This window comes from Acipenser ruthenus, chromosome 25 (genome assembly GCF_902713425.1).
Source record: "Acipenser ruthenus chromosome 25, fAciRut3.2 maternal haplotype, whole genome shotgun sequence".
Classification (NCBI taxonomy): domain Eukaryota; kingdom Metazoa; phylum Chordata; class Actinopteri; order Acipenseriformes; family Acipenseridae; genus Acipenser; species Acipenser ruthenus.
In genome coordinates this window covers 4,256,503-4,279,188 of record NC_081213.1, presented here as the reverse complement: position 1 = coordinate 4,279,188, position 22,686 = coordinate 4,256,503, and the positions used below count along the sequence as shown (strand labels likewise).

The window sequence follows — 22,686 nt, the reverse complement described above, 5'->3', positions numbered from 1 at the left end:
TTCACTAATCTATTACCAGCAGACACAAAAAAATAACATTTTCAAACTGGGGCAAGTACTCTGTTAACTTCTGCAGCAAGTGTACAGTATCTCTAACACATCTCGTGGTCGAATACAATTCTAAATCCATCAAAGTACAATGCTCTTGTACAGCAGATGTGGGATCAGACCAGGGCTAATCTATTACATGCTTTTAAATCCTTTATTAGAGGACCACATTAGATAACCCTAATGCATTTGGAATGAAAGATTATTAACAAATAGGTTCCTCCAAAACCACATGCTAATTCGTCTCTCTGAATAATCCCATTTGTACTTTTGGGCATGGCCTTTTGCTTTGAAATGTAATATTCCAGATTTAATCAGGAACGAAATCCCATTATCATTTACTCAATACCTGGCCTTATTTATCTGATGCAGCCTAGCTCTGAATAATGTTAATGGTTTTTGGCTCCAATGAGGAGATTACATTGCCTAATCCTTTTTTATTTAAAAGTTTTATGAATGATGGAGCATATTCCATTTGTGTAAAAAAAAACAAGGGCTGATCCTCTTTCATGAGACAGCAAAATCTGGCTTTCGTTCCACTTCCTCATGCCAAAGCATCAATTTCCATTTTTAATCCGTAGATGCATTTGAAATAAATCTTAAAAGGAAATATGATGAATTGCCAGCCTCTTTGGGCTCATTATGACCTTTTGATTTTTAATACGCAGATATTAAAATGTCCAGACAATTATTGATAAAGGTTGAAGATTACTGCCTTGGTCTGCTTTTGTATTAGAACTCTACAGAGGATTATTGTGTTGAAAGGACATATTGCTAAATACTCACAGTAATTGCTGATCAAATTGTCAAGCTAGTGAAATATTTAGATTCATTGGTGTGATTCTAATGCTTGTAAAGCAAAAGCTTTTTTTATTGCTTTCATTTTACTTTCAAAGAATTGCCACACAATCTCCCTTAATGGTTCCCAATAACGTTACGGTCAACTATTTTCATTTCAAAGACTGTAAAACTTTTTTTTCAGGCAAAAACAATGACATCTCAGAGTTTGCATTGCGACATCTTTAATGGCCTTCAAACTGCTGACTGAACAATTTAATGAATACTGGAAGGAAACAAGAATTACCAACATCTATCCTGTGACAGGTATGGAAGCTTTGAATTTGTCCTACAGTATTGTCGACTCATTTTAAGAACGATAAAAGTGCTGTGAGGTACTTTGAAAAGCCTGTCATCTGATATCGAACGCTTCAAGAAATTCTCTTGTGGCTTTTTAAAATAAATGGTTGAAAATGACATCCTCAAGCCCTTTTTGAAGGTCAGAGGCGGCACTGTGCTTACAGAATGCAGTAATCATTTTACATGGGTGTACTTTCATGACAAGAACTGAACTTTAAATAAAAAGGTAAAGTTCAAGGAACCCCCTTAAAATGTAATTGTGTTCAATTTATCAGCATTAAATGATTCCTAGTGGTGTGAAGATTACATTTTGACAGGAAAGTGACTTCTAAATTCCTGAGACTTCAGAAACATTTCTCATTGGGTTGAGTTGTACTGTATGTGAGACAGCAATACTTTGCCACAATTATTTAACAAATCATCTTACCAATATAATGTTGAAATGACATTTATTATTACTCCTATACCTAATGTCAAATTAAGTTTAAGGTAAACTATTCACTTTCTGAATACTCCCCTGCACTGTAGCTGTTACAAGAAGTGCAGCATGTGGGAACATATACTGGAGCAATGAAGGGAGTCTACACAATGCACAGATATGCTCAGACTGCCAAACTAATTTCACAAGCCAGATTCATAACAAGGCCTCAAACTCCCCCATCCATATGCTAAGAGTCTTTTTTTTTTTTTTTTTAAGATAAAGCCGCTTAATAAAGCTTATCTCTTGCATTCTGTGTCAACTCCTTCACCTTTCATTTTAAAACTTTGTATTAAGCCTGAATCATGCAAAGACTTCTCACCAGTGATTGCAAATATTGTATTTGTGTTAATCTGACCCAGTCCTTCTGCATTTGATTTCCCAGAGTAATTACTTGATACTGTATGTGGCAGTTCTCTCTTAGGCTAATACTGACCAGACGCACTTCTAGATAGTTCTATTTGGCACAAGGGATAGCTTTTATTGAGGCGTTGCTTAGGAGAACAGGATGAAATCTGATTAAGAAGCAGCTACAGGTAAGCCTTAGAGGGAGCACTACATCTGAAACTTAGAAAATAAAGACTGAACTTTTGATAAGCCAAACCCTGGGCAGAAAGGGTCTTTGTTGCAAGCTTAAGGCACTGTGATCCTATTGATGCAGTTATACTGGATTCTCTTTCAGGTGGATTCAAGCACAGGTCTCGTTGAATAAGCCTAAGAAATCGTTCACAGACACATGCGTTTTTGTAATTAACACTTTTTAATCTTAATGCGATTTAACAACCTAAAGAGACGTTCTTTATTTTAAAACGAAATTGCATTTTCAATGTGTCAACACAATTGTTTCTCTTAATCCCTTCTTCGGAGTAATTTAGATGCAGTGTACAATATCCTGTAGAATTTCAGACAAATTATTCAAGCTTAAATTTAATACAGCATAAGCCTATGTACACTTCCAGTGCCACTGCAGCTATACTATATGCTTTTCTTCAGTGTTTTAATTAGGGAAGCAGTGAAATTAGTTGTTGGTGGTAGATCATTTCAAGGTTTGTTATACTACATGCCCCGTATGTTGCGGGAGACAATTTGGCTTTTCTTTATCAGTTTGGTGTCTCAAAGAGTGAAGACATTGACAGGATATACTTAAAAACACAGTGGAGTGTCATCTTTTGTCACACTTATCAATTTCCAGTCACTTCTCATTACACTGAAATTCCGCACTAAGAAGGAGCAGCCAGATACTAGATCGCTCAGGCACAGACACGTAATGTAGCCCACGCCAACCTTGCCAGTTAAAAAGACCTATTATTTTCCTCTGGATACAAAAGAACACTATTGCGTTATTATTCCACTGCCACCAAGCATTGTTTATGTCCATGGAGGTTGTATTCAAAGCAACTCAACTGCCCAGAAATGAAAGTTGTGTTGGGAAGCTGATAAGGATGATGCCTTTGTTTGATTTGTAAGGTGGCTGTCAATATGGCCCTGATAAAAACCCAAGGCTCATTCCTAATCATGAAATTAAATTGCTGGAGTGGTAATATAATATTCAAGGCACCGGTCGCTGACGGAGAGATGAATATAACTCAACTGATCAACATGAGACGAGGGGACACCTTCCACAGTTTGGCTCTGTTTTCTTTCTTTGCCTTTCTTGCGGTCTTATTTTGTCCTCAGTAGATTAAACTTCTTCCTCACCTCTGGGTCCGCTTCTTACTGTTGATGCATCACCAACTCAAGATACCACCAAGGCCTTCTCACAGCGACAAAGGCAAAAATAAAAAAAGAAATGATCATTTGAAAAAGAAATTTCGTAATGAACTAACGCAAACAGTATTTATCAAGGAATAAAGACTGATGATGAAACGAATGCTGGTTTCCTTAAGCTTTGGATTAAGTTGTGTGGGAGAATTTGCCAGCGCTTTGCCATTGGAAAACTAAAGGCTTCCCCTTCACATCGGCTTAGAGGAACATTTTTAGTTTCAAAAAGCAAACAGTTGCTTTAGGCTGCTATTTGACCACTTGCATATAAATAGATGCGGGATTTATAATGCAGCGACTCTAATTGTTAGCACATTCTGGTTTTGCCTGGGAAGTCCTGGAACTCTGCAGTGGACTACATCTGCATCCAGGTGTTGGCTCCAACAGTTCTGCTGCTGTATATATGTTTTCACATATCTGAAGAAAGGCTGAGATTCAGGATATATGTTAAAGAGATACTGAAAAAGAAAAATGAGATGGGGAAGCATATCCGTGTAATACAGGCTTCAGTGCACAATGCTTCACCCATAGGCTTCAGTGAACAAACTAATATGCTTAAACTCACAAAGCGGCACTATGCATAGTAGTGTGTGGGTATACTGCAAGTTAGTTTTATCTAAACCTAACTGTGGTCAGAATGGTAGGGGACAAAGCGAGAACCCACACGTTGAGATTACATTTCACTATCTTTATTCCTGCAAGATTTGTAGGCTTTCAAATGAGGAACTTTCTGACTTCTTGCCTAGGTAGTTCACACCTGATCTTGCCCAGATGGCTTGGACAATTTTTAGGGTAGTAGGGCAATTCATATTAGGGAGGCTGTGTGGTCCGGTGGTTAAAGAACAGGGCTTGTAACCAGGAGGTTTCCGGTTCAAATCCCAACTCACTCACTGACTCACTGTGTGACTCTGAGCAAGTCACTTAACCTCCTTGTGCTCTGTCTTTCGGGTGAGACGTTGCTGTAAGTGACTCTGCAGCTGATGCATAGTTCACACACCCTAGTCTCTGTAAGTCACCTTGGATAAACAAATAATAATATTATTGAGTTTCTGCAGCAGATTACTTTTAAAAAAAAAACAAACAAAAAAAAACAAAACAAAAAAAACATCACTGTTTGCATAGATTTGTCTCAAAATCTCAAAATACCTTTACATACAAAACGGCAGTTCTAAGAGCTTGTCTTCATAAAGTTGGCAAGATTTTAAATAACAATTCAATATGTCCCAGTAATTTACAAAGCTTTGTATTGTGTTCAACTGAACAAGGTAATTGCTGTAACCCTTTAGGGCAATTCGATAAAAATAATCAGCTGTAATTATAAAAAGCATGCATAATTACCTGTGCGGATATATGTAAAGTTGGAGTTTCATTCTTCTGTTTTTTTATAGCTTTGTTAACTGACATATCTTTTACTTGTTTAACTACTTGTGCATTGACCTTTAATTAAAATGTAATATAACTACTGTTTCAGACATATTCTGATGCTAAATAAGTCACAGTGAACATGAACATCTATTGTTCCAATAAAACGAGCATTTAGTCACTCTCACACTTTCAGAAATAGCTCTTGTATGAATCGCGACTAATTATACATAAGTAATGGCAATTATAATTACCATGCTTTTCCATTTTTTCTCAACATTTACTATAATTCTTATGAAATACAATAGGAAATGCATTATATAAAGGATACAATCGGGGGTTAGTTTGTCCGGATCACTCTGGATCACAGATCTGGTACCTTTTTTTTAAGAATTATACAGTCTGCAAATGATGAACCGTATGAAATGAATCGTTGCAAAAAATAACTGTATATAAATAATATGCACAATAAAAAATATATATTTTCTGTTTCATGAATTGAATAACAAAAGTGTACTGTAACAATGTATCACCCCAAGATTCCCCACAACAGTTCAGGAGAGCTGAAGGTCAATGGGCATGCTATGAGGGGGAACAACCTTACCTAATTCACGGGGGCACCACAGCCAGTGCAAGGCTCCCTGTGGAATCCATTGCGAAGACAGGAAGCTTCGCTCAGCCAGGATGTGAACCTGCTTTCCAGACTGTATGACTCGCCCTGCATACCAACTGATCATGCTTTTACAAGGTTAGCCACTTGGGGACCCCTGGTTGGAGTTTTTGATTGTGTTCTACTGTATCTTCAGTTCCCAGTTGGTTACAAATAATATTATTCGAATGCTGAGTTCTAATATCTGGCATTGCAGTACCCAACGGCATCAGTATTATAACCGGTCTCCTTTTGATTTCTCACAAGACTACAACTTCCCAATAAGATGAGAAATTGCCCACTCTTCCAACCTTTATTTTTATTAATGTATTTATGGCAAGACCACATGGGGAGATGCGATACAGTAAGAAAGCGTCAAAGCGCTGGCACTGAAAGGGTTAACCTATTTCGCAGCAAATATTGAACTCCCTGACTGTGCTGATTCATGGAAGATTCCACGATTGGTATTCCATTTAAAGATTGATCCAACCTACTGTCTACTAATCCTTTGTTTAAATTGTTTGGTTCAGTGATTTAATCTCAATAATCTACTGCAGAATGTGTTAATTGTGTTAAAATGCAATTCAAAGACAAATTCCCCTTCTGCATAGGAAAGAGCGTTCAAAACGAAGCACCTTCCCAATATGAGCACACAGATGATCTGATCATTGATCTTATTGCCCTGATTCAAACAGCTGTCCTGATGGTTTCTATTATCTTAAAGATTTTCTAGTCCAGCTTCAATGGATAAGGACACATAGAGGTTGTGACCTCAATTACTGAATATGGTCAATGTTCAGAATACTGACACACCTGTTTTTTTTTTTTTAACTGATTTCCCTTTTCCTTTCTGTAATCCCTTCATTAGAAATTACTCATGAGAAGAAATAAAGGATAACAGCCTACTAGGTTATTAATGTGTCAATAGGATTAATAACGTATTACAAATTCCACTTGTGTGGGCAGCGCAGGGACAATAACTATTGGTGTAGTTATCCTCTGTTGAGATGGGGATATAGTGAGGTGATGGCAACCACACACCAGGAGGTGGTAACACTTTGACGATACACTGCACAATTATAATTCATCTTATGTTTCATCAGACATGTTTTGTTTGTTGATGTTTTTCTAGTTAAGCAGTACATGCATGTGTTCGTCGCCAAACAACTTTGAGGAACACTGACCTATAAAAGGATTATGGAAGACTTGATTAATGTTAGTAATATCTTAAAAGGAGTCCAACAATGTCAGCACCAGTCAGGATTTCAAACTTGGCACAGAGACCAGGAGAGGACACATTTGAAAGTGGAATGAAGACAGATTCAGGACAGAGGGTAGCAGGCACTTTTTCACACAGAGAGTGGCGAGAGAGGGTTGTAAAGCCATGTGCTTGCTGCTTTGATTAGTTTAAAATCATATACATTTATAGAATTGAACAGGGTGATTATATTTTTAACGTAACTCCCAAACATCTTCTCAAGCAACTAGAATTAGGAGCCATTTAAAAAGAAACTTTCCCCAGGGCAGCAGTGTGGAGTAGTGGTTAGGGCTCTGGACTCTTGACCGGAGGGTCATGGGTTCAATCCCTGGTGGGAGGGACACTGCTGCTGTACCCTTGAGCAAGGCACTTTACCTAGATCGCTCCAGTAAAAAACCCAACTGTATAAATGGGTAATTGTATGTAAAAAGAATGTGTAAAAAATAATGTAATTGTATGTAAAAATAATGTGATATCTTGTAACAATTGTAAGTCGCCTTGGATAAGGGCGTCTGCTAATAAATAAATAATAATAATAATAATAATAATAATAATAATAATAATGTGAAGAGATTCATGGCCATTAGGTTGAAATCATTAAGGACTGGACTTGGACTAGGGAATTGGTTGGTTGGTTTTCAGACTCTGCCCCTGGCACAACAAAAGTTACAACAATTCTTTAAACCAATTGATATTCCAGTAGGAAAATCCTATTAACTGGCTAAAGCCAACTGTGGCTACCGGTTTCAGCTGACTGTTCTCCAGCATGCATATCACTACTACTGACAGTTTATCGATTCTGCAGTCATCTGTGCTGAGCTTGAAATTTCCATGACAGCCTAACATTTCAATAAACTGCTTCAGAGCGGTTTCATCTAGAGTACACATGAAAAAAAAATTACCATGTAAACTAAAGACAAAACAGATGGACTTTAGGGACTTGCTTCAAAATACTGGTTGAATAACTACACGATTACAAGAAAACAGTAACAGCAGTGTAACTACATATTAATGTAGCTGCAAGTGTATCCAAAATATCTATATCCAAGCCACAGATATATTTTTAGCCTTAATATCAGCTGTATCCAAGGTAACTGTAAACAAGCATGCCAGGTTGATTGTCTTTCTCATTTAGGACCAATGTTTTTCGCAGAGTCAGGGCTAGCATGCCTGATATGATTTTTGCTTCCAGAAAGCTGGTTTTGAGGTATACATCCGTCAAGGTTTCGGGAGAGGTTTGTGTACATTTTTCCCCAGCAGTGTGAAGGTCATTACATAGGGTTAATGTTATCGGAGGTCTTCCTGAAAATTGAATGTTGAGGTGATGTAGGTACCTCCTTAACAGAATGTGGAGGTCAATGGGTATTTTCCATTAGATTTGGGAAGTGCCATCCTAGAGTTATCAGACAGGTGAGTTTTCAGAAATAACTTTTTTGGCAATCCATCACCGCATATGATTTGTGTTAGAAAACACCACCAGGTTTGCAGTGTTCTTAAATTTACAACTCACTCAGGACATGGCCTCATTCACTACTTTACTGGGGTAGACCCTTGTTTATTTTTGTTATGTGCAATTTGTTTTTTTACAGTTTGGCAGGGACAGGGTTAAAATTCCTTGTCTCCGTGTCAGAATGTTAATGCTCAGGAAACTGGTGCCCTGATTGGATGGCCTAACAATCAATCTATCAATGTGACAATCAATCTATCACTGTGTCAATTAATACAAAAGCCCAGTCAGAGTTAGTAGGCTTCAGGGACAGTTTGTGGAGTTAGCTTTTTTTCAACACTGAGACAAGTGCTACCACAGAGGGCAGTTTAGACTGGCATGTGTTTCTGTATTGGGGGAAGTTGTCTCCCCTTTCAAAGCCTGATGCCACAACCTGTTTGTTTATTTTGTGTCGGCAAACAATAAACATGTCCAAAGGCATTTTAACTATACTTTTGTGTAATAACAAGCAATTTAAAGGATATACAACATAATTTAAGACCAGACATGCATAATATAACATAAATACACTTAAACTTTAGCTCTCCGAAAAACAGACTGTTTGTGGCTGCATTAGACAGGTTTTCTATTCAAGTTTGTTTGCTGGCAAGAAGTAGCAGATTTAGTTCAGGTGGCGGTGTGTATCTCTAATTGGGTTGAATGCAGGGTTAGACTTTTCTCAGAAGATCATTCTCACCTGCTCTGGGATTAGTCAGCAGAGTAAGAATACATTTTATGGGTTTAGTGAAGATCTTTTTGAGAGGATGGTAAACTGATCAATGAACTTGTTTTTGAACAGACCATTTTGAAGAATTGTTGTGATGGAGGAGAAGCGATTAAATATCGAGGCTGCAAACCAATCAAAAACCCATCATAAATCATGGCAACATGAAAACTAGCAGTGTGTTTTCTTCAAACGACATTTCTGAAAAGATCAGCCGTAAATAACTTCAGCCATCAACAAGAATGTATCTGCAAGAAATGATATCCTCTGGCAGAATCAGAATTGGAAACTTGCATTTGAAACAACAACTAGATCAAATGGGAAGAGCAATCAACAAACAGTTACTGCTCTTGCCAATCCTGATGGGATTGAAAAGATGAAAAGTGTGAGGATATTTAGCAGGAAAGCAGTTTTGAATCAGTTGCCAGCTTTTTAAGAACTGATTTACTAATGGCAACAAGACATTAATTAAATAAATTTATCTTGAAGCACCAGTCAAGAGATATAATTAATTAATATTCAAATATTGCACCTGGGTGTCACAGGCCTTCAAAGAATGCTTATTGTTTCTCGTATTGTTTCTTGACAAGACATATTTAGTAGCCCAAGGCTGATGCTTTAAAAATAGTACAGTACATTTAAATGAAACGAAGTAAACCTGCTGAAGTAATTTAAACTGTTCCCCACTGAGAATAAGCACTGGAGAAGAAAAGTTCACTAATTATATAAAGCAACTCAGATAGCATTTAAGAAAAATTAAAAATGATAATAATACCCCCACACTTGAAGAAAACCTCTGGAGCGATTGTGCATAATTGAGGTATCTGTCCCTTATATTTGTAATTAAAGGTGTCATAATGTTTATAAACGTATTGCTTTACATTTAAGCAGGGTTTTACAGTAGGATTGATGTTATTCCAGGTTTGTGTCAAGTAACATTCCATAAATGAACACTGTAAACAGCAGGAGGGGGGAGCAAAGTGATAAAAGCAATGGCTTCAGTCCCAAGACCAAATGGGATCGTTTACAGTTTTAACTTTGAGAAGCATCAGGAATTTTGTAAAGGCCTGTGAGGGCTGTTAAGGGAGACGGGGGGAGTATGACATTATGTTCAGGCAATACTTATTAAATAAAGAGGTTGCACTTGGCCATGCAGACAGACATTACTCATTTACATACCAGCAACAAGGACACGCAGAGTCATTCTGAAAGGGATAATTGTTTTGACACTATCAGTGCAGAGAGAAGGAGTTCCTGGCACCTCACAATGCCTGGAGTACACAAGCTTAATTTCCCAGCTGATTCTGGAGAATAAAAACGGGAAAACAAACCCCGACAGCTTCCTGGCTAGACTGGCCTTTTGCGTACCCTGCCACACAAATTAGAAGAAGAAACACCGCCAGAGTACCATGAGCCAAACAGAAAGAGACAGCAGCTGTTAAGGGACTAATATGGAGCTCTGTTTCTCTGGGTCTGTATACAGGAGTGAGCTTGATGGCAGGTGGATAATATTTGAAGAAGGTATCACAGGGTGCTTGCTGTCTGGGGTCTTGTAGGCAGTGCTGTGTGTCATGCATTATACTGTATGTCAGGATGACACTGGGGATGAATAGGTTTTACAAATGAAAGAAGAGAGAGAGACAAAGAGACATGCAATGTAATTTAATATTGTCTTAAAATATTGCCAATGTTTCCAATAATTGTTAATATTGACTGTCTCAATTATTTTCAAGTGTGAAATCGCTTCAGGCAAACAGGAAAGAATTCAGAATATTTTGATGTGTGGTGCACATTGTCAACAAGGTGTGGTTGCCCAATTCAACAGAGAACACCCTAATCTGCTGTGGGTTCTGACATAGTTTATTAGTTTAGTTTATTCACTTCGTGCCCACATACATTACAAATCTGATCATTTATCATTCCAGTTGAACCAACGGGTTTTGAGTTTCTGTAGAATATCCCATTTGGAGAGAAGCTATGGGAGATGGGAGAAGCTGTGTCTATCTTGGGTGAGTTGGTGGGCTTTTCTTTAGTTTTACATTTTGCTTAATCAAATTCATACAAATTCCTTAAACTCAAATAACCATTACGGCACCAGCTACGATGCAAGACCTTATGCAATTTTTGGACAGATCTACGGAGCCAGCAGAGGGTGAGAGATATGATAAGCAGCTCATTTAGGTGGAAAGCTCAGCAGACCCACCAGAATGAGGGAGTCTCTATTGATGATTCTCTTGGCCAGCACCATATGAGACAAGCTGTCCCAAATTCATAGAAATGTTTAATAGTATCTATAGTTGCATTTCAAATGGAACTACCTTTTAAAAGTGCCATTGGATTGACTTGACAGCTTGGCAAATAATGGATCATTAAAAGTCCATGTTTAACACAGCCCAAGCTTTTAGTGCTAATAGCTTAATAACTGCAACAAATGCTAATACGTGCTTTAAAACAGGACAGCAAGTGTGTGCGCAAACAGGGATTTAATACGAGAAGCATCTTGTATAAGCAACGTTTAATAACACTTTAATATTGCAACAGTAAACTCTGATCTAATAAGTATTAATTATCAAAAGAATAACAAAAATGTCAAAAGTCTTTATTCTGAAACACTTGAAACTGTCATTGAACTCTATGCCTAATTTGAACAGGAAAATTGGTACACAGTGGACAGTTATTATTATTATCATCATAATACACTTGTTCTGAAACAACTTATAAAAATAGATTGCATTTTGAAATACATATTTACATTATTTAACATATAGGTCATGGATATCAAAAAACATAGAAACTTGAACCAGCTTTACCCTGGGGGGGAAAAACACACACACACACACACACACACACAAACTAACAATACAACTGGAATCCATATATATACTGTGGACAGTAAACGGTCATGTGCTAGACTTTACTAATTCATTGTTTCTAATATTTCATATTTTTTGATGTGCAAGTCAGATGGAGAAATGAAGGAGTACTGTATTTATAAAAATTAGTTTAATTGGTTTTATTTTTAATTTTAGTAGTACCATGTGTATTCATGACATTGCTTATTTTTGATGCAAGATCACAAATATATGGTACCACATGCATTTTCCACTTTTTGGATGTAATTTATGTAAATCACCATATAGCTTTTTTTTTTTTTTTTTTTTTTATACAAATGTTTGATAATAATCTAAAAACTAGTTTTTTGAGCCGTTACAAATTTACTGCAAGTTTGTGACCAGTTTGTCCAGTTTGTCCAGTTGAGCTAAGTTTGAGCACCTATTTCCATGCCTCAAATGATAGCTACAGTGCTGTATGTTGCTGCTATGGATAAATCATAAAATGCGTATCTCCAACAAGCTGGTTTAAATTTCTCTTTTAGCACAGTGACTATCTAATACAAAAAAAACCCCAAAAAACACATGATCCTTAGGATCTTTTATTTCAGTATAATGGTTTTCCTTTAAAATGGCACATTTACAGTTTTTATATGCAGAGACAACAGGGCACATGTAAAGTATATATATTCTACAGCAGTATACGGTTAAATGGAAACACTGACCTTGATCAAAATGTATTTTCATAAATGTTGTCAATACCTAGTTATTAAAAAAAGTTTTACAATCACCATTTCCTCATCATAACAGATATCAATTTTTATTAGTGCAAAGTGTACTCTATTTAATGCGCAAAGACTAGCAGTTACAATTGTTTTTTTGCTAGTTTTTGCAGAACAAATTGGGTTAAAATTTGCACTGGAGCAACCAGAATCGAAATTATAGTATAGCTTTAATAGACATTTTTCAAACAGAGTGCAAATCACGAAGCAAAAATATACATATGCAAAAAACCTGAAATACATACCGTAACATGTTGCCCTGAGTTCTCCGAAACAAACTGAATTTCTCTTATCAACGCCTTGAGTCAAACAAAACGTGCTTTACTTGCCAGTACTGACAAATAATCCAGACATGATTAACAGTCTTCCCATGCAAAACCAAACAGTGTAGCAAATATGAATCAAGTGAGAAGCCCTGAACTCTGATATCCAAGATCTGTGAAACCAGCCATAAGACATTAAGATCTGAGCAATCTGAAGCTGCAAAAGAGTGTGTGTGTGGCTTGTGCAGTAAAGTACCTTATCAGTCATTGATTTTACTAGAAAACAAATCTCCTTTGTCACAGTCTCTGCATGTAGAGTGACTTTCAGGCAATGTCCGTACATACTGTAGGTTTATTTTGTCTTAACTGACATTTTGTTAGGTATACCTAGGCTCAGAAAAAGAGTCGTTCTGCTTTACAACAACCACAATGCCATACCACTATTCACATTCATTTCCGATATTAGATATTCTGAGATTTGAGCCTGCAACCACACCAAGCCTAGGATTTTGATGTCAGATCCTGGGAACCAAACCAGGCATGTCTAGTCAGTACTGAAAATCCATCCCCGAATATGAGAGGCTACATTGTCTTGTAATAACATATAAACATATTGAAGTCATAATGCAATAATAAACAAGTTCACGCAGCCTGAACAACACTGTCAAAACAAACATTCTGAAATTGTAGAAGATAGGGCGCAATGCAGTAATAATGCTTTATTACGTTTTATTGCAAATGTAAGTCTTACTACCAGTCTCATTTGACTAATGATGTGCCATTCTACCCTGTGAGCTCTGGCCTACCTTTGATTGTGGCCATTTGTCATGGCAGAGAGGTTGTAATATCTTTGTGAATAGGATCTACCTATGTTGCATGTTCTTATTAACCATCTCTGATTATGTGCAGGTCTTATAGTTAATGGTCTCTAGGTACCTGAAAGCATGTGGATGTAATTGTAAGGCCTGTTTAGTATGCATGCACACAACAGCATTTCAGCTGAGCGTTGGGCAATATTCACATCACTTTATCCTGCATAGTAAGCTAAAGACGGTTGTTTGAAAAATCGAGGGGCTCGAGACCCCCCTCCCCTCCGAATTGTACTTCGTACACATGGGAATACTAGCACAGAGAACACCTTACATTGCACATTCACTCTCTGTGTGTGTTCAAATGCTAATGGTTCATTTTCCTGTAACCAGATGCTCTAGATATCATTTAATATGTTGCCTATTTACATGATGAGTGCTAATTGGAATTACTCTTTCCAATGAAGTCAGCAGCAAGACTATATATAATGTTTGCGCTTAGTAAGAAAACTGGAATAGCTTCATAAACACCTTCCAAATATCTCCAAGGTCATCTGCAGACATCGGTAGCTTTGTGTACACTATTGTTAACAAAGTTATTTATTGATCTTGTCACCTCTCTCTCTCACACACACACACACACACACACACACACACACACACACACTAAAGAGTTCTTCTCCAAGGTAAGTTTCTTTACTCAAATTACTCAGATTTGTTGTAGTAACGTCAATATTGTAATATTTCTTTAAGGGCGTTCAAGTCCCGTAATGTATGGCACCTGCTCAAGCAAAGGACAGCCGAGTTTAAAAAAGCAACATAAATAAATAAATAAGTATGTTGTGTAAACCAACTCATAGTACTAGCATTAAAAGAATTATATTTGCACATACTCCAGTTAAAGGAGAATATACATAGTGATCTGCTTTTTGAGGGAACCATCTCTTTTACCAGTGAATACTCAGATTTCCAAAATACAGAACCTGGAAAATCGATCTTTGGGCCCTGTAAGGTTAATCCATTGTTCTCTTCGATCCTAACATTCTCAGGACAGTCAGAAGTACATTATTTAACCCATATAATGAACAGAATGAGTTAAGAAATACAGTCTGTACCGTTGCAGAGCCAGTGCAGTGCCACAGGTTGCAAAGCCCTCCATCACTATCACAGTAACGTGAACCTGGGTTGGTGATAAGACGCTGCAGTACTTTACTGCTCCCTTTTGCCTGGTTGCCCAGACTGTCTTGAGTTGCTGTATGGACTCACACAGCTTCCTCCCGTGGCAGTTAAGTTTTATCAAGTGATTTTTCCCCCGGGGGGGTTACACCTGGACCCCTCGGCCGTGCATCTGTATGACTTGCGCTCGTAAACTCTGAATGGCACTCAGGATCAGCTTCTGATGATCGACAGAAGTAATCCCCAGACTCATCACATCTCTGCACAGATAACAAGACAGGCAATTTAAGTGATTTACAGTACATCCATAACCAGAAAGGATATTAAAGAAAACATATTTTTTTAAAAAAGCAGTGGCTGGTACTGTTTATGACCGTCCTAACTTTTAAGAAGATGAAGAACACTTTTTGCAGTACCAGCTAGTACATTGAGATACAAATTACAAAAACAATTAGACCATACACAATTGGAAGTGTTTAAAAAACCACCTTGTAATTAATTTAGTGTGCTGGAACTCCAAGGGTTAGGACAGTCTTTTGACAGGAAGACCTTGAAAGCTTAATAAGTAAACATTTAGAGCTGTCAGGGAGTTGGGTTTAACAAAATAGGCTTGCAACTGTTCTCAGAAATCAATATCAGCCAGCAACATTACCCAGGAATGGAAAAACCTAAGTAGGTATGTTGGTATATTTAGGGGTAGATCGATACTTTAAATCTAAGAAAGCGTGACCATTATTTTAAATGTCTAACTACACTGTAATTAGTGTAAATGCATGTGTAGTAACACATGTGTAAATAAAGTGTAATTTAAACCAATGCTAGCAACTAAAAAACAGTTTGTAATTAAAACATTACAGAGTAATATTTAATGTAAAGTGCTATTGTTACCAGTACAGCCTGTGATATTCAGATATTATAGAGTAGAGAACACCCCTCGGGAAGCAAGCAAAGTGTTCTCCAAGACGGAGTTGACCACAGACACAATATGAATCAATCAATAAATAAATATGGATTACTTGCCATGGCGCACGTGCATCAACATATGAAATGAACTGAATATGTAAGAGAAAAGCAATAGGCAAGTGTATGTTAATAAACTAGAATAATAAAGTAACAGACAAACTAACGTTAATAAACTTACTGTCAAACTAAATTTACACAGTACCCCATACACACATTAAAAAACGCAACAGCAGCTCTGGATTCATTATGAATGCATGTACAGGAGCAGTATTCAAGACACACACAAAATTATTTTATAGAATGGTGAAGCAACTCGCCAGAACGGGAAACACCATTGTTCTCTTAGCCGAAGTGTTCTCTTAGGAGGTGTTCCTATACGCAGAGACTATGTATCTATGATAATTAAGTCATACGAATTTCCTGCTGTATTTTAAATAACCTTTTTCTGTATAGTATGCTTTATTGTATTATATGTGTGCTATATTTCCTTCATAGTGAAATGTGTACAGTAAGACAAACCCAGCTTGTGCTATAAGTAGTTCAATTGTAAATCAGAGATTGTAAATATGACAGCAGGAAATGCAAAGCTCCTTTTAGCCTTAAACCTGTGGCCAATACCAGTCGCGCTTTAGATAGCTTTAGCTAGGAAATAGGAGAACTGGTTAATGTAATACACAGAACACATCTAAATAAAAGGCACATTCAATAGAACTAGGATAGCTGTCCTTTTCTGAGTAAATTCTCAGTGTTGACGTAAGTGTCATAAATTCAATTTAGTGGGACAACTGCTGCTTTTTCACCCTCCCATGGTACTTACTGGACTGTCATTCGTGCTACTGACTCCAGATAGCAGTACCCAGCTGCTGTGAAGTTGTCTTTGTATCTGCCCATGTCAATCGCCTCCAGCCACTCTCCGACCGAGTTAAAACAGGGGAATGACGTCAAGGTCCGCTCAATAAGAGGAATGGAGGTACTCTGAGGTCTGGAACTCAATGCATACAAAACAAAGTTTCTTTTTTATTCTTTGACTTTCTGAGTGCATGCAATCCTATAATATACTTTGATTTTTATATCTGAAGCCTCTAACATGCAGTAGGATTTACAATAAAGTAAAAAAAAAAGTTTTTTTCAAATGTTTGAACATAACATAATCATGGGGTCTATTTTGATGCAGGTCCTAACACTGCCTCCATTCTTTCTGAATGAAAAATTTTCTAACATGAATCGATGACCTGCAGGTTGATGGCAAACTTTAAAATTGTGCTCATAGTTCTATTTATACATTTTTTAAACAGAAAAAAACCCAGCTTCTTCTTACCTTGTGCGAGGAACTGTGGATGTTTTTATACTTTCTGGGTTCCGAACCATTTTGTTTAGGATACTGTGGATCTGTGCAAATTTTGGTCTTTCGTTTTGATCTTTCTGCCAGCAGTCCAGCATTAACTGATGAAGTGGTGTGAGGCAGTTCATAGGAGGTGGCAAACGGAAACCATCTTCGATTGCCTTAATTACCTGCAGAAAACATGACAAATGTCAGCCAGCAATGTACTTAGAATCGTATGCTGATACACTGTATTTAAATGTGCTAAGCTGTCACTGATTTCCTAAACATTCGTCTGATCATCACAAAAGCTATTCTGCAGTATCGCTAGCTCACAGGGTGTAATGCTGTGTAGTTGCAAGCTATATCAGTTATTGTCCTCACTGATAGAAAAATAGATGGAATTCTAGATTGAATATCATCATCAGCTGCCCAAAGGTGCCAAGAGTAATTCGCATTCTTTTTTGCAGAAACTAGTAATAATAAGTGCTTGGCTTTTCCATTTTCTTAAGCTCAATATCATTCTAATGTTTTCATCTTTTTTTCTCGGTTTAAATCTATATCAATCTAGACCAAGCTATTTATATTTATATATACAGTATATATATCTTCTCTAAGCTCTTAAAAGAAATTAGATATACCAACTATCTACAGTAATTAACCCGCTTGAACAGGTTCAAAATTTAATTATAAAGCAGTTTCAAACATTAATAAATGTATAAAGTCAACTGAACAGTTTGTTACTGAGAATTATTTTGAACGACTTCTAACAAACCTATTCATATTAACAGAACAGGTGTAGTGAACCGCATACACCATGGGGCTTGATAAACTGTTTTAAGTCTTAAGACATGTATTTCAATGTGTTAATAGGCATTACTAGAAAGAAATCCCATCCCAGAACGTCTTCAGAGCCTCTGGCTAGTCATTTTTAAACGACAGAGAAGCACTTGAAAGGTGACCTGGAAGACATTCATTTACCTGGAGCTAACATTTATTTCAAAACAACCCAATTTAATTAAATGCAATTTAAAAAGCGCGCATGATGATGATTCATGTCTCGTACTGGAGTTCTATAAAATGACATTGTTATTTTTGTGTATTGTTAACTCTTTGCTTTTCGAGCACTCACATCCTGGTTGGACATATCCCAGTACGGCCTCTCACCATAGGACATCACTTCCCACATCGCTATGCCGAAGCTCCAAACATCCGAAGCTGAACTGAACCTGTGGTACTGGATGGCCTCTGGAGCTGTCCATAGGACGGCACTCTTCCCACCCTGCGGAGGAAAGCACACAAGGGAGAGAAAGACTCTCTTTAGCTTTTTTTTTTTTTTTACATTCCCTTCAGCACTAATGCACCAGTAATGCAAAGACTGAGGGCACTTTATATAGTATGTCTGCCAAATAGCCACACAACTGACAGTATGTTCACAGCAGTTTCTTTATAAGATAAATGCGGTTCTCTTACAAACTAAACATGTTTTTTTACACCCTTTTTTCATGCCAATTATTCCAGAAACAATCAAGGATAAAACGCTACTTTATATAAATAACACAGTAGAAATTAAAATAAAACTAAAAGAAAGCTGAGAAATATTTGTCGTAGAAGTTTATTTTAGTATTCTTACATATACCACCAAAACATTTTAATAAATAGTACATCAAGGTAACAATGGATTTGTAAAAGACTGTAACGATAATGGTAACTTATTTAATTTAGCAAGGTCGATCATTTTGTAATTAGTCCAGTTTCATATGCTCCCCTGAATCTTAAATTACATTTCTTGTCTCCTGAACTGGGATATATAACTTCAATTTCTACCTAACTGAAAGAAAGTGGATAATCCAGCTCAGTGTCCTTTCCTTACCACAGTTGTGTAAACTGCCTCTATTTTATCTTCTCGTGATGGTCTGAATCCTGAAACTTTGCATACCAGGTTGCTGTTGACTAAGATTGTATGGGCTGCAAGGCTTTTGTGTATATAGCCCATCTCGGTGAGATATTTCATTCCAGACGCTATTCCACAAAGCATCCCAATCAATTGAATTACAGTAAACTGGCCTTCATGTTTCTGCAACACACAGGGACATGATTAATGCAGTATTCAATTCATGTGTAGATCTGCATACTGTAGCAGTGTAATTCCTTAGGGGTTTCCCCATGCTTTCAATAACCCATAACAAACCACTGCATATTATTTAAAATTGTAATGCTCGTTTCAGGATATTATAATGATGCTTTAGGCAAAACACTTCTTTATCTCACACAATGTTATGTGCATAAAAGAAGAGGAAAAAAAAAATACATAATTGTTTGTTTATAGAAACCCATTACATTTCCCTAGTCAATTATTATCTTTTAGTCTCAATGTATTAATTTGTATATTTATTCACCCCCCCCAGATTATTCCTCATTTTTAAATGTTAGTCACTATTCAGTGGACTAACATTTAATGCAATCACATCCTTTTTAATAATGTAAATACACACTAGACTAATAATGTAAATACACACTAGACTAATAAAGACACACTAGTATTTGCTTACGATTGTAAGTCGCCCTGGATAAGGGCGTCTGCTAAGAAATAAATAATAATAATAATAATAATAGACTGTAAATAAAATGAGGACATGCATTAGTCTGCAATTTATACACATTTATTGTGTAATGTGACATGCCATGTGATTCACTAGCGTGCAGCTATTCAGCAACAATCACGGCAAAACAGAAGCCCATGCAAACGTCTCGTCCCTCATCACAGTAGCTGCATTGCTCAACGTGTGCGTCAATTCATATCCGGGGTGTTCCTGGAATTGCAACGTTTGCAGAAAACCTCTGGTCGATTGCCCCAGATGTGTGCAACATACTGTGACAAGCAACAGATGTGCTATGGAAACTTTCAACACCAGACAAGACACACCTGTTTACACTGGAACGGTGAGCCATGGAGTTGCGTGGTCCAATCACATAGCAAGGTTAATCTGCTGATTGTCGGGCAGTCAGCATGCAATGTATTTTTACTGTACTGTACACTCACCCGTAGAAAAGTGTCCAGGGCCCCATTTGTCATGCACTCAACAACAATCATCATTGTGCTTCCTGCCAACAAGATATACAGCACTGTTGGGTTATCTGATAGGACTGAATGATTTCAAACAGAGTTGGTTAGTAGAGCTACCTTTTGTGAACGATGACTGATGAGTTTCTATGCTTGCTTCAACTTTTAAACAAAAATAAGGGTGTGTAATCCATTATTCCTCTTGGAAAAATATGATGGGTGGTGTTCTGGCACAAATTATTATTAATACTGAGGTTACTCCATTTCAGCAATGCATTTATCTATGTCTGTAGTCATCATTTTGGGGGTCTGGGTTTCATGATGTTTGAAGCTGCCATCTAGGGCCAATGGAGATACATTTAACATCTTTGTGTACAACGAGTATCAATATGTTGGTTCATTGATGGAGAACTTTATAATTTAAAAAATAAATACATAATTGTGTAAAACAGAGACTCATGGGTAAACTACTGTACTATGATGTTAAATTAATCTCAGCTATCTTTCAAAGAGCAATGCTCAGACATCACCCTTGTAATCCATCAACATTTTAAATCCCCACAACATTGTTTTATCGACGCTGCTGCCATCTTACTGCACAAGTAATACTGCAGAAACGAGATCAATTATTCATGTAAAAGTGGTTAGATCTTTAAAGAGAACCTTATTTAAACTTCCTATTTTAATGAAGGTTTTAATAGCTTTTAACTAATCCATTTCATTTTTAAAGAAAAAAAAATCAATGAGAATGATGTGTTTGCTCATGGCAAGAGTCACAGGGATTCTGCGTTAGCCCAAGATAATGTAAGCGGATCATTTCTCTTTCTGATTATCACAGTAGGAGCGTTAATTTCCACAGTGTCATAAAACAGAGTGTAATTGTGAAAGATGTGTTTATGAATAAAGAACCGGATTACTCTGTCAGAAAAAAACATTTCTCCTAATAGCTGACACCAATTATCCAAGCACATTTTGTTGAGACGCGGATTAAAGAATAACATTGGGCTTATCTCTATTAAAATAGCAGATGTAAAATAGCATGTTTTTTTGTAAAGCTATACTAGCAGTGATTTCAAACAGATTCACAGTATCCTCTGTAGATAACTTCTTGTTACACATAATCATCATAATAATAAACTTTGCTATACATTTAGTCACATGTAGTTTATTTTTAAAACTCCACCAGCGATTCCCTTAATCACTCTCAATTTGTTTGTTAATTACTTTAAAAATATGTTGCTTGCTTGCTCAGTGGGCTCTGGTCCCATGTCTGAAGGAGGCAACAGATATTTACGTAGTGTTAACTCAATGATGGTTTAATGTGTGCTTATTAACATTTCTGCATGCTGTTTAGGTACCCAGCTACAGCAGCAATTGCTGAATTATGCAGGTTTCTCATTTGCCATTTCACAGCATTGCAAGTTTTCATTTTTCACCTCCTGTCAGTTTAACTGTTCAACTCTGTTATTCTGATTCAATTTATTCATTCTCTAACCAACCACTCTGTGCTAAACAACTGTATTTGAACTGGACACACTATACATTGTTGTTCTATCAGAAACCTTTTGGTGAATTCATTGAGCATCAATTCATTTATTAAATTTGTCCCACTGAAAACTGGGGTATTAATGAGAAAGAAGAAAAAAACCATACACTGGAGAAAGATATAGCTGTGAAGACGAGTACAAAAATCCTTATACATTAAAAGACTATAAATGACACCATAATCAATTGCTGACAAGTACACTGCTTCAACCCGGAGGTTGGATAGACACCCCAATCAAACACAATCACTGTAACAGTTTGTCTCTGTGGCTTCACATTTAATTTCTCTTTGGAAGGATTAGTTTCCTATGTGTAATGCTGTGAAGAATTTACTGATATGATTGAAATACGATCATTAATAATGCCTGTTCCTTTTCTTGAAAGGAAAATTGCACCCAGTTTACCATATATATATATATATATATATATATATATATATATATATATATATATATATATATATATATATACATATATATATATATATATATATATATATATATATATATATATATATATATATATATATATATATATATATATATATATGCATGTGCTTCCAGTGTGTCATGCAGAGATTATAGCAAGCAAATAAATAAATCAAATTCACTTCTACCTAATGCTAGATTGCAAACTAGCTGGCACTGTATTGTAAAGTTGTCATGGAAACCGTGGGCCATATTACAAAAGCATCCGAAGTGACATTCTTAGTTTATCTTCAGAGATAGAATGTCCTAACTACAAGATTAGGAGAGTTGATATTACAGAAAACGCTCTGCTACCTTATTTTCCTATCTTAATTTAAGATAGGAAATAGCATTTACAGAACGTTTCTAACTTGGTCAGATTTGAACAATCCAAGCAAAAAACAAAAAAAGAGAAAATGATGCACATTCATTATTGTTGTTGTGCTTTAGATTTTAAGTTTTGTACTGCACTAATATTTCTGGGCTACGTGTAAAGTCTAGATCTAGCCCCACCTCCTGAGGTGGTGGTTCGTGTTATGTACAGGACAGCATGGAGTTGGAG

At 36.7% G+C, this 22,686-nt stretch overlaps 1 protein-coding gene across 2 annotated transcripts in view; it reads right to left on the bottom strand.

Moving 5' to 3' along the window:
* Positions 1-11,403: 11,403 nt before the first annotated feature.
* LOC117414191 (ephrin type-A receptor 7-like) overlaps positions 11,404-22,686 on the bottom strand; it is a 118,683-nt gene continuing 107,400 nt past the window's right edge. Inside the window, exons 12-17 of one of the 2 annotated variants that reach the window (XM_034023983.3) lie at positions 20,092-20,153; positions 18,922-19,125; positions 18,181-18,330; positions 17,046-17,239; positions 16,545-16,715; positions 11,404-15,024 (exon numbers count right to left, since the gene is read on the bottom strand). In XM_034023983.3, the coding sequence (XP_033879874.3) occupies positions 14,910-15,024; positions 16,545-16,715; positions 17,046-17,239; positions 18,181-18,330; positions 18,922-19,125; positions 20,092-20,153 (896 nt within the window). In that variant the 3' untranslated portion in view covers positions 11,404-14,909. The remainder of the gene's footprint in view (positions 15,025-16,544; positions 16,716-17,045; positions 17,240-18,180; positions 18,331-18,921; positions 19,126-20,091; positions 20,154-22,686) is intronic. The other variant, XM_034023984.3, reaches the window with a different exon arrangement.